Below are 12,753 nucleotides of genomic sequence, written 5' to 3'. Positions count from 1 at the left end.
ATGAGGCCACACATAAAAACTGGGATAGTCTCCGGGTTTGTAGCTTACCCAAATTGATGGGGGGAAATCTCCCCGATAAAACATGAAAATACTAATGCCCCCGAGGACGAAACAAGACAAGACCGAAAGTAAGAGAAAGCACGGACAAGCGCGTCCGGTTGTCATGACAACGCGTGCAACGCGGGAAATTAACTTCCTCTCCGATTGAAAACGTCCCAACCTCTTCTCCCTTTCTGTGTGAATGATCGCAAGTGTTCAAACACTTGAATCTCCGAGAAAAAGGGACGGTGAATGACAAAGGACCCAGCTTCAGCGCCCTAAGAATTGAAAGTTGAAACTATACTGGAAAATTATTCCAGGATAGAAAGAGGTGAAAAAAACCTCTGATCAAATTTAAAAGAGGAAAAAACTATAAGTGGGATATTATTCTTTAAAGCAAAATGATCCGTAGCTCCTTTCTAGGAGAATAATCAGGATATTATCCACTCCATGGGGAAAACCATATTTTATACAGGAAATAATTATTGATCATGCGCAGCTCAGATTGCCCTATATAAACTGAAATATTTTCGAAACTTTTTCGAAATACTATGACATTGTATTTTGTAACTTTTTTCTGAACGTTTGCATGTTTCATCCTAAATTATGTCCGGACCACCGCAGGATGTTGTCAAAATACTGCATTTTTATTTTCACAATGTTTAACAAATATTTTAACAGAGATATTTTCAACAAAACATTGCAAATAACATATGTTCCCTTTTCAATTTTGAATATTTCACTTAAAAATCTTGCTAAAACGATTTTTCAATCATACTTTATAAAAATATTGCCAGTATGGCGAGTGACCTGTAATTTGTATGAAATATTAGCAATACATACATATGAGTCGCTTTCATAGCGCTCTTTGTCGCTTTACGACACCTAATCGCCACAAAACTCGGTCTTCCCACAGGTCATCAGGGAGTTGACACTCCCTCATCTTATTTAACACCCTCTGTCGCCAACCTCTCACTGGGCGTCCCGTACGTCTCCTCCCAGGAGGAACCCAATCAACCATCTTTTTTGGCAGCCTCTCTTCCGTCATCCTATTGACAGGACCGTACCAGACAAGTTGTTTGGTCATGACGTCGAACACGATGTCATTAACAATACTTAGTATGAAATAATGTCAATATTTTAAAAATAAATAACACTGACTAGGAGTAATCAGCCAAAAAAAAACGGCGCAGTACAATTGAGTGATTACCTAAAATGATTATTAAAGAGTCGATGAATCGATGAATGGTAAGACATAATTTTCCTTTTCTTCAACTTTTTGTTGGACCTCAGATGTGAGAGTTGATGTTATTTTACTTCTTAACAAAAAAATTTCAAAAAAGAAGTGAAATACATAAAATCCTGGATAGCAATTACACACGTTTATTCACGAGACTTCTGCTACTCATTGACTAACAATTTCCCAGGATGAGATCATGTAAAAAAATAAAAAATTGTAATGCTCCTTTTCTTCATTCGAGTCATTTTATTCTTATTTGAAGAGATGGATGTACAAAATAGATGATGCACAGTACGGTATAAAGAATAGGAAATTCGTTATCCGCAATAAAATCGGACCCTTACAGTGATTTGAAGTTGAAAGCAAGTAAAAAAAAAAAGAACTTCTGATTATTGAATCAACCATTAGCAAGCAGATGCATACCTGAAAGAAGTAAAATATTTGAGAAAATGATTTTTTTTAAACGAAAAAGCTCATGAGAACGGAGATATTTAGTACGGAAAAGCATGGGTAATTACAGCATCGGTGATAGTACAACCTAGTTGTAATATTAAGACTTTAGGTCCCTAAATAATTTGAAATACGCACACAAATATACAGGTAATTGAAAATTATGTCCCAGGCGATCAAATGTTACGGTTTTCGAAGAATAAAACTTTACGGGCCCGTCCGGGATTTGAACCCGGGACCTCCTGCACCCAAAGCAGGAATCATACCCCTAGACCAACGGGCCACTGCGAAAGGTGGGGCCGAAATAGCGCGTTATAAAACCACTCGCGCTACCGCGTGGAGTAACAAAAACTTGTTCACCTTTCACTTGGGTTGAGTGCTGCACAAATTGCCTCAAGAAAAATTCTGATCATAAAATCAGTTTGTTGACTTCAGATACAGAATCAGATTACATAAACATACCGGCCCGTTGGTCTAGGGGTATGATTCCTGCTTTGGGTGCAGGAGGTCCCGGGTTCAAATCCCGGACGGGCCCTATGTTTTGTATAAAATGAGATTACAGAAACTGCCAATGAGATATAATGAGGCTTTGCATCTTCCAGATAAAGAGCATCAATGGCTAATGGGCAAAAATTGCCCGCATAAACTTTACGTACTTCAATTTTGAATTTACTTAATTCATTTCCTTCGATTGTTTTAAATTATTTTTTCACTAGTTTCGTCGATTTTTTTCATTTTTTATTTTTATTTTTCTGTTTTTTCCCCCGAAAGATCGAGTCTTTATAAGGCACTCCTGTGCACAAAGCTTTAATTCTGTTTGATATCTTTCTTTATCCAAAAGTGAGTTTCTGAAAATTCAATTTCGCACCCGAGGAATTTTGTGCGGTGTTGATTCTGATATATGCTTTGGGTACTTTCATCCACTTAGAACACAAAATATTAAATTGGAGTTTTCAATTTAAGATAGAGGGAGAGAGAGGAGGGGAGGGGAGGGGGACACTTTGAAGGTGTTTTTCCGCATGAATTTGAATTCAATTTTCTACTAACAATAAGTTGCTTACATGTTATTTGCAGGCTACAAGCAATAAATCTACACAGGGTGTCTCAGAAGTCCGTACCCCCCCCCCCCCCCCCCCGCTGGTACCTCGTTCGAAAAATAATAAAAAAAAAAATGTTCGCACAATTCGTCACCATCTTTTTTTTTTTTGTTTCAATACTGCGGCCAAAAATGGTGAAAAATTGGAAATTTAGCTAATTATCGATGGATCTATCGGAAACTCAGTATCTGGGGGGTTTTTTTAAGACGAGAAACACGAATCTGGTGAGATTTCTTTTCAAAAAAGCTGATTTTTTTCAAAATGACGGCTCTTAGAATGGCGAAAAATTGGCATTTAAGGCGTTTACCGATGGATTTGCATCAAATTTGGTATCCGGAGGTATTTGGGGAATAGTATAAATAAACCTGTTCTCATTTTTTAAATTCATCAAAGCCTTTTCAAAACGGCGGGAAATTGGCATTGTAGCTTTTTTCGATGGATTTAGCTGAAGCTTAGTGTTAGGTGGTTTTTTTTGAGACGAAAACGACGCATATGGTAAGCTTTAAATATAACTTATTTTTTGCTATAATGACAATTTTCCATCATTTTGAAAAGGCTTTAATGAATTTAAAAAATAAGATCAGATTTTTTTTACTATCTCCAAATACCTCCGGATACCGAATTTGATGCAAATCCATTGGTAAACGCCACAAATGCCAATTTCCCGCCATTTTGACAAAACTTATTAGCTTTCCTAGAAAAATCTCACCAGATTCGTTTTCTTCGTCTGAAAAAACCCCAGATGCTGAGTTTCAGATAATTCCGTCGGCAAAAAGGTCAAATTCCTTCCCATTTCCCGCCATTTATGGCCTCCATCTTGAAATAAAATAAAGATGACGACTTGCAGATTGAGCGAAAAATTTCCTTTTTTATCTTTTTGCAAACGAGGTTCAAGGGGGGGGGGGCGCCCCCCCATAACTTTGGATATGCCAAAAATTAGTTCTCTTTGACCTAGAAGCATTCCGCAAGTTTTGTTTCAAAAGCTCAATTAGGGAAAATTTTGGGGAGTGTAAGGATTTAGCAAATCCTTAATAGGGAGCAATGTCCCTATTCCATCAGCGACTTCATAAACGGGAAAGGTTGAAATCATTGTCGTTATATATATACAGGGTTATCCAAAAGTCACTAACCACCCCTGTAACTTTTTTCCAAATTGAGACAGAAGTTTGAAACTTTGGCAATGTTCCTCGGTCTAAAGTGGTAAATTTTTGGTCCCCCCAAAATTTTGGGGGGCAGCCCCCCTAAGGGGGGCGGGGGCTAACTTTTTTTTCAAATGGCAACCCCCCTTTGTGATACCTCATTCGAAAGATAATAAAAAAAGAAAATTTTTGGCGCAAACCGCAGGTCAAAATGTTGATTTTTGACAAAATGGCGGCCGGTCAAAGTTCAAAATGGCGGAAATTTGGCATCTCCGTTTTTTATCGGCGGATTGGTCTGAAACTCAGAATCTTAGGGTTTTTTGGGACGAGAAAAACGATTCTGGTATCGGTTTTCCAGAAAAGTCAGTCCTTTTCAAAATGGCGGCCTAGAGCGAGAAGTGGATATTTAGGCTGCTTATCGTTGGATTTGCATGAAACTTGGTATCCGGGGGTATTGCGGCACGAGAAGAACGAGTCTTTCATTGGATATCTGAAATTCCGACGAATTTCAAAATGGCGGCTGAAAAGTGGCGATAAATCAGTTTTACGGCTGTTTACCGATGGATTTGCATGAAATTCGATATCCTGGTGGTTTTTGGCTGGATGAAAAGAAATCTTTCATTAATTCTTGAAATACTAAATAATCGATATAGCATTTCATGCAAATCCATCGGTAAACAGCCGTAAAAGTGATTTATCGCCACTTTTAAGCCGCCATTTTGAAATTCGTCGGAGTAAGATTTCAGAACCTTGCAGGAGCCCCTCATGCCCCTTTTCCAATGAACGGTGCGATGAGGTGAACGACATTGATCAAACCGCTTGACTGCATCGCGCGGTGCCGAATTTCCTACCATGTTCGATTCGATTAACATAGGTTAAAAATTGCATTGCGCATGGAAATATCGTACATCACTTGTTGATTATGATGAAGAATATATGAAAAAAAATTCAAGTCAGAGCGTCGAGGCTGCGTTCTTCTGTTAAAAAAATAAGGACGACGGAAATTTGGGGTATCTTAAGTAGTTAACCGTAATCTCGTCAAATCCGCCATGGTGTGAAGTAAAATACCTTTATAGCGAGATTATGAAAAGTGGATGAGGGGGTGATATTGTTAACCTTGTAATGCAACGGGTCCAGGTTCAAAAGATTTTTTGCGATCGAAACGCATAAAATTTCTGTTTCAAAACTGTGTAAATGCGCCTGCATACGTAGTTTAGGTAAATATGGTTATATAAGGGGATAAAAGCTTATTTTCTGTCATTTTGCGGGCGGAGTCTGATTAGATGTTTTTTTCGGATCCTAAACCGTAAGCTCCGTAGAGCCCAAGATACCTGACCGTGAGCCAATCAGAGGTGGATCCTCTAGTGTGAGATGTACATATAAATGTTCTTTCCGCAGCGTCTCCCGTGAATGGAAAATTTGCCTACAAAATATCATTTTGACAGTTTTTGGGGCAAACCTTTGGTAATTTTTCGTAATTCTTGGACATTTTTACGTTGACAACCCCCGTAACCCAGGTAGCAGTGATTCGATCGGAAAATGTACCGCAATTTCATCCACGCGACGGCGGTTTATCGCGAAATTATCGAACGAAAAATCGTGATAAATTGAGATTAAATTTCGATTTTATCGAACGCGACTTTTAAAGAGATAAAATTGCGACAAGATTGAGAATAATCGCTCCGATCTTGATGATCCTGACGATTTTATCGGCAATCAATCGTAAAATAATCCCAACTTAATATCAAAATATCGCGATTTTTTTGCTGAAAACTGCTACAATTGGGTAAGATATTTTTGGCCGGAGATGGCCTCCACCTCCTGACGCATGGAAATTGCTAGCGACGTCACTGTTCATACTTTCAATACAAAAGGACGAAGGTAGGAAGTTATAACTTGAATTCCTGGTTGGCTGGGGTGACTGGAGTGGACGCGGGAATACTGCCATGCTAGGGAAAAACTCCGTATGTACCTTCAGACGTTGCCAAATTTTCTTTGATAAAATACGATTTTACTGAGAAATTTGTGGACATTTTTCCTCAAATTTTTCAGATAATTTCATTCGCAGCCAGATCTAAATCATCTGCAAATTTCAAGAGAAAATATTCAAATATATCCTCAAAACTGATGATTTTATCGGAGGATATTAGGCAACTCTCGAATGTTCATACGGCGTTCTTCCCCAGCACGGCAGAAAAGGTGAGGAACTTTGGCGTGAGTTGGCGGTGTAAATCCAATGACCAGCGTCCATCGTCCATCGACCATCGCGGCGGTTGTTGGACAAAAAAGCGAGTGGCCGGGTCGCCGGGGCAGAGAAAGGATCCGGCGACTAGATAGCATTGGTCGGAACAAGGTCGGATTTCCTCTCTCTTCCACTTGGATACTCCAACACGGATTCGTCGGGCTAGCCACGGATAGGTGACTGTGACCGCCCAATGGATGGATTCCGAGTAAACGCCCATAGATTATAAGAGGATCAATGTATTAATTAGTCAAAATCAGGCATTTTATCATGATGCCTAGCCTAGGCAAACGCTCGAATTTTGACTGCTTACGAGATTTTGTGAATTTATGGCAAGGGGCTCACGAGTTTTCCATGTTTTGGGAAAAATAACTCATCTAATCCAGAGAAAACGCCTAAAAACCATAAATAAATAAAAGAAGAAGAAGCAAAAAACAACTCATCGAATCTATGAGCTCTTCACGTTTCTTCTTCCTCGAATGCTTCTCATACTATAAAATGTATCTCATACTCTGAAAATACTGTTGTAGGATGCACATTCTTACAGAGAATTCTTTCTTTCACGAGCAGCGAATGATATTGTCTACAATTACGAGAAGAATCAGAATTTCAATCTACGTAAAAATATCTGTCAAGGCATTTGACAAAATGCCTGATTTTACTATTTGCACTCATAGATGGACGTATTTCTGTCAAACGGAACCATGTGTATTATGGCGTGAGCCCTGCTATGCATACATTCTTATGGGTCTCAGGGTTCATGTCTTTATGCACATAGTTCCGTTTGATAGAAATACGTCCAGATATCAGTAATTCATAATATGAGAGAGGCGAAAAGCTAAGATTTACCTTCATTTACGCATGATACCACATCACATACCAACTACAGAATTTGATTAGTTGCGCGCTAAATCTGCATTTGACGTTTGACGATGCGCGCGACGATGCGAGCATGATACCTACATCCATAAACGTCAGTAATTCGAGGCAGGCGAAAAGCCAAGATTTTCCTTCATTTTCACGTGATACCACATCCTACACCTAATCCGGAGTCAGAATTCTCCGAATAGATGCACGCTTTGCGAGTGGCCGGCGCGCGGCGCATTGGTGTGTTCGCGGCTGTTTTTTCAACGAAAATGCAAATTTTCCGCTCAAAGAATTGGTCAATAAAACCCATAGATTTGGTGGATATAACTCAAAGAAAAACTAACCTAAACATATCACCCACATGTTTAGGTTACTTCATGCTCTATTTCCTGTATTAACATAACACGTCGGTTACTTTTTCTTACTGTGTGAGAAATCTTAGTTCGATTTTTGCGTCCGTGAGCTCTCGCGCGAATACTGCCGTGCTAAGGAAGAAGGCCGTATCAACATTCGAGAGTTGCCAAATTTCCTTTGATCAAATGTTTATTTTTGGGGAAAATTATGAATATTTTTCCTTGAAATTTTCAGGAACTTCAGATCAAAATACAAACAATATTTTCTGAAAAATTGGAGGAAAAATGTTCATAAGTTTACCAGGGAATTCGTGTTTTATCGAAGAAAATTTGGCAACACCTGAGGGTTCATACGGCGTTTTTGCTTAGCACGGCAGAAAAGCAGGGGACTTCCGCGAGTGGATTCGATTGGCACCGTTCAGTTTTCGAGCATCCGTTATCCTTTCCCGACAGGAGTTGCCTCCGGAGTGACATTGGCCTTGGATAGATATTTCAACTATAAATCCTGGCCGGAAAAAGTGAACGGCCACGTTGCCGCTCAGTGCGCGGTGGAAAGGGTCACGCTCGAGTCATCGATAGATGCGATACATCGATTGATCTGTCATTTAAACCCATGGAAAAGGATCGATTGACAGGGTGTTTGCAACGAACACTGTAATAATCGATTCTTTACCATAGCTTCAAATAGGGAAATATCGATATTCGATCATTAACGCTTCGCCACTGATCGACTCAGACTCAACAACGGGTCAAACCTACTAACAGACACACGTGCTTCTTCGTCGAAATTTTAACGGGGCGAAAATTCGACATTTTCCGAATTTTCATAGAAATTTTCTTCATCGAATTTTCGTAAATTCTCAAAATCGGATTAGTCGCCAATCGTTGGTCTCATAATAGTCATGTTTTTCGAGCCTGTTAGCTCACATCTTCCCTGTTGAACTAAGGAAAAACGTCATATATGAGCATTGACACGTTGCCAAATATACCCTCATAAAATATTAACTTTCAGGAAGAATTATGCACCTTCCTACTTGACCTTTTCCGCAATGTTTACTAGAGTTTCATTTCGGATTTTCCTGATATTTTAAAAGAGATTTTCTGATTGATTCGCAGGAGTACATTGATACTCGTTCAATTTTACAAACTGATAGATTTAATGAATTGGCTCAAATGTTCATGAAGTTAAGAGAAGTTTCACCGATCAGAATTTTCGGATCCATGATAGATTTTCCTGATATTTTCCGCTTTTTACTAAAGGTAGACACCTTTGGTTCAGATACTTCAGATTACATTGACAGAAAATTCTCTGCAAAATTGGACGGAAAACATTCAGAAATTAGCTGTCCAATCAGAAGCCCCTGAATGGACTGCAGTCGCGACCTAACGCGCCATATATCGATGGCCAAAGTGCTGTACCACACATCTCTGCTTTGGTGTTTCAAAATTTCTGCTCCTACTTAAATTAGTCATAGAGACACAACCCAACATTATGCCTTGGAAATTCTATGGAATATTCTGATAAAGAGAGGAAGTATCGAGGAAGTTTAAAAGATATTACGTTTCCTTGTTTTCCAAAGAAAAAATAAAGTATAACAGGAAGTCTGCAATGCTGCAAACGGAGATACGCACTTCGGCCATTGACATTTAAGTACGTTCGTTGTTCCTGATTGAGTTTTGAGAGAGAGCTGTTCAAAGGTTTACCTGTGGTACTAGGGGCTTCAAATTGTTGGATTAAAATGCAATGTCTTCTGTTTTTGGCACAAAAATGACTTTAAACATCTCGCAACTTGTTTTTGGGATCCTAAGGAGCAGTCTCTGTTGAAAAGTCCAATTCTGATTTTTGACCTGACTTGGTGGAATTTATCCTCACATTGACAAGTTTTCCTTTTCGCACTTAGGAATCTCTTCCTGAAGGAGCCACAAATGTAAGCCACTATTCATCAGACATAGTATCAGTCTTTCAGGCATTGTGATTCTCAGAATCTCAATTTCAGAAAGTCTGGGCACATCAAAAGATTGATGTCTAAAAAACTTATTCTGGAACAAGTGGCGCTACCTTTTTACAAGAGATGAACTTATGCGCACCTGAAAATGAACTATGCTGCTGAAACGCTTCCTTGTGGCTGCAGCATATTTTTTATTACCGCGTGGGAGAAGTATGTGATTGCCAGCTTTTGATTCTAGGTTATGCTACTTCCAATTTGAAAAGGACAACTACATACATAAAAACCGCTTTTACAGCATTCTTTGGCGCTCTGCAACACCCAGTTGTCAAAGTCCCTTATCCTCCCAAGGCCCTTCAGGGAGTCGGCACTCTTTCATTTCCTCTATAACCCCACCCTTCGCCACCCTTTCACTAGGCGTCCTTTGTCTCCTCCCAGGAAAAACCTAATCAAGCATCTTCTTCGGCAGCCTTTTTTCCGTCAACCTGTTTACATGACCATAAGAGACAAGCTGCTTGGCCATGATATCGAATATGATGTCAACAAAAAACTACTTGAACAAAACGTGACAACTCGATGCAGGTAAAGATGTTTCTACTATTTTGTAAGGCACCAAAGGGGAGGAAGTTGGATAAATAATCGACAAAAATGCCTTGTGTAATATTCGAATGACCCAACAAAATTTGATCGATTTTCACTGAGACCAAGATGAGAAAGAAAAAATACGTGTTACGAACGAGCATAAAGAAAGAAACAATGACTATGCTGACAAAGAGTTTGAGAAGAGCAGAGAATTCGAATATATAAGATGAACAGTGTTGAAAAAAGTGGATATACTGTCTTACCTGCAAGGAAGATGCCAAAAAGCCTTAAAGAAGGAGATGCAAGACTGAGAATGACTCCATGATAGAGTGCCTCCTTCAGACAGACATTTCTGTTCAGTGAGAAACACCAACTTGACAATCCATTGAGATTTACAAAACTTATGGGCTCAGCCCAGAGTGCATTTAGTAATTTTGAATTGAAACTTTGCTTTTAGAGCTATCGGTACTTCTCAAAGAGACAGATATGCGATGAAATTCTATCATCGGGGGAGAAAACTGCATGAAATATCCGCTCGATCAATCGATAGCTGTTAGAATGCAAAAATGGCAGGATAGGGTCACTCAACCTCTCAAAGGATATGATATGCGAGGGTAAATTCGTTCCATTCCTGAATTCTTCTTGCAGCCATTTCAAAGGATCCTCATAAAATCTGTCTGCTTCATCGGAATAGTTGGGCAAAGTTTTCAAGTTCGGCTCACATGTTAAAAATCGAATGGAAATGTTTGCATGGATGTGACTGAAAAGAAAAAGAGAAAAGCCAGAGATTACAATTTGGAGGCAAAAATTCAACTTTTTTGCAGATTGCACTTGGATAAGAAGGAAATGGGTCGCAGTAGAGGTAGTATGCCACTAATAACAGTTTGTAGATAGCTAAGACACTTCCTTCTGTACACGCAGGGTGAGTTTGAATAAGACTATTCTGAAGTAAAATAATGCTATTGGTTGATTGCTTAAGGTGATAATCTGTGAAATGATTCGAGTTTGAAAATGATTTTCCAAAAAAATTACATTTCCTGGCACCCTGTGAAAGATTTGCAAACATAGAAAAACCAAACGATACGTCCAACTGATAATATTATTGTTTTCTTTTATTATTCCTAGAGAAAAAATATTAAAAACCGATCTCCTAGGAAATGAAATGATTGTTTTATGAACTTCTGAAGATTTGCATAGGTGAAGTAAAAATGTTTACATGTCTAAAATAAAAGAAAGGCTAGAATTATTCTGACTAAATTTACAAGAGAACATTTTTAAGCCAATATTAAAAAGAAAATCCAGCAAACAATATATTCTTTAAAAATTGCAAAATTTAAAAAAATAAAAAGTTAAAAAGACGGATAAACTCTTTTTTTGTGAGATGTTTTATTACCTGTACAGAGGCGTCGAATGGCAGGGAGTTAGAATTAGGAGGTTCGTATTCGGTTTTACAGGCACTTTGTTTAAAATTGTTAGTGCACCAATTTGATGAAACATACCAAAGAATATCAGCGTCCCGAAATTAATGATGGCTGCACAAATGATGAGTAAATTAGCAAAATTCCTGGAAAAACAGAAGAGGATTATAAACAAATTATTTCACAAAAAATTAAGATGTGCCTCCTCCTAAAGTTGATCAGATATTGAATTTGGGGAGATTACGACATTGTTCAACTGATTGAGAGTCAAAATTTCCAAACATCTTTTTGAACTAGATAGAGGAGGCTCTAGAAGTTAATATTATGAAACGAACGTTTTTGATTGGCCTGAAGCGTAGAACATAATATGAGGCAACAACTCATGGTTTTGACAGGGCTCCATAATCTCACGTCACAACGCAGAGATTGATTCTTCGTATGAAAAGACAAAAAAATCTATTGGGAAAATATTTTTCTGGTTGAAATTGGATTGAATTATTGATGCATGAAGAGTCGTTTTCTTGGCAAAAATTTAATTAAGCGGAAAAAACGGGGAAAAAGTAGGCATTCTCATTTTTGGCTCTCTTTCCAAAAATGAATTATGTACATTATTACATAACCCCAAGGTAGGCATTGAAATATACCAAATATTTGAAAACTTGAAACTATTTAATTATAAGAGGACTCACTGATTTTTTATGCGTCTGAACCATGTGAACAATCGGTTTGAAAGGATGAACATCATAGCAGGCATAAGAGGCAGTAGAAAGCGGAATTCTTTGTGAGGTATCAGGCTGCAACAAAAAACAGCATTAGCTTCCTGTGAGAGGAGGGTTTTCTTTTGTCACTGGAATTTTGTTTCACAGGGGCATAGAAAACATTAATGGGTCAGTTGAACTGGTCACAGAATCGTGTTTTGAAGCTTGATGTTTGCAGATCAGCTAAAAATAACAGGATCTGTCCAAGCAGTAACTTTCTATGTTCAATATTAACTGAGATATCACACCTTGAAAAATTTGGTTTATGACATCATGCACCGCCGTAGTAACACCCTTACTTTCTACCACCTTGCTTTCATCCGCGTCAAACGTTGAGTAACCAGAGCAAATGTGTACTTCCCTGACTGATGAAAGCAAGGTGGAAGAAACCAAAGGTGTCACTACCGTGGTGGATGACGTCATAAACCAAATGTTTCAAAGCTCAACATCTTGGTTAATATTAAACATAGAAAGTTGCTGTCTGGCCAGATCTTATTATTTTCAGCTAATCTTCAGGAATCAAGCATCAAAAGACGATTCTAGAACCAGCGCAATTGACTCATAGAGTATTTACTATCACATGAGAGGGTGAAGTTGAGAAGGGTGTTAAAAGCAAAATACC

At 38.5% G+C, this 12,753-nt stretch overlaps 1 protein-coding gene and 2 non-coding genes across 3 annotated transcripts in view; 1 reads left to right on the top strand and 2 right to left on the bottom strand.

Moving 5' to 3' along the window:
• The window catches only part of PIG-B (phosphatidylinositol glycan anchor biosynthesis class B), a 30,901-nt gene that overhangs the window by 12,964 nt on the left and 5,184 nt on the right, over positions 1-12,753 (bottom strand). Inside the window, exons 6-8 of the mRNA XM_019054713.2 lie at positions 12,063-12,167; positions 11,349-11,519; positions 10,219-10,715 (exon numbers count right to left, since the gene is read on the bottom strand). Of these exons, the coding sequence (XP_018910258.2) occupies positions 10,415-10,715; positions 11,349-11,519; positions 12,063-12,167 (577 nt within the window). The 3' untranslated portion in view covers positions 10,219-10,414. The remainder of the gene's footprint in view (positions 1-10,218; positions 10,716-11,348; positions 11,520-12,062; positions 12,168-12,753) is intronic.
• TRNAP-UGG (transfer RNA proline (anticodon UGG)) lies at positions 1,941-2,012 on the bottom strand. The gene has a single exon. It is a non-coding gene; the product is annotated as a tRNA-Pro (tRNA).
• Positions 2,193-2,264, top strand: TRNAP-UGG (transfer RNA proline (anticodon UGG)). The gene has a single exon. It is a non-coding gene; the product is annotated as a tRNA-Pro (tRNA).

This window comes from Bemisia tabaci, chromosome 8, assembly GCF_918797505.1.
Source record: "Bemisia tabaci chromosome 8, PGI_BMITA_v3".
In the NCBI taxonomy this organism is placed as follows: domain Eukaryota; kingdom Metazoa; phylum Arthropoda; class Insecta; order Hemiptera; family Aleyrodidae; genus Bemisia; species Bemisia tabaci.
Note: the sequence above shows the minus strand (reverse complement) of the source record. Positions and strands in the feature narration are given on the sequence as shown.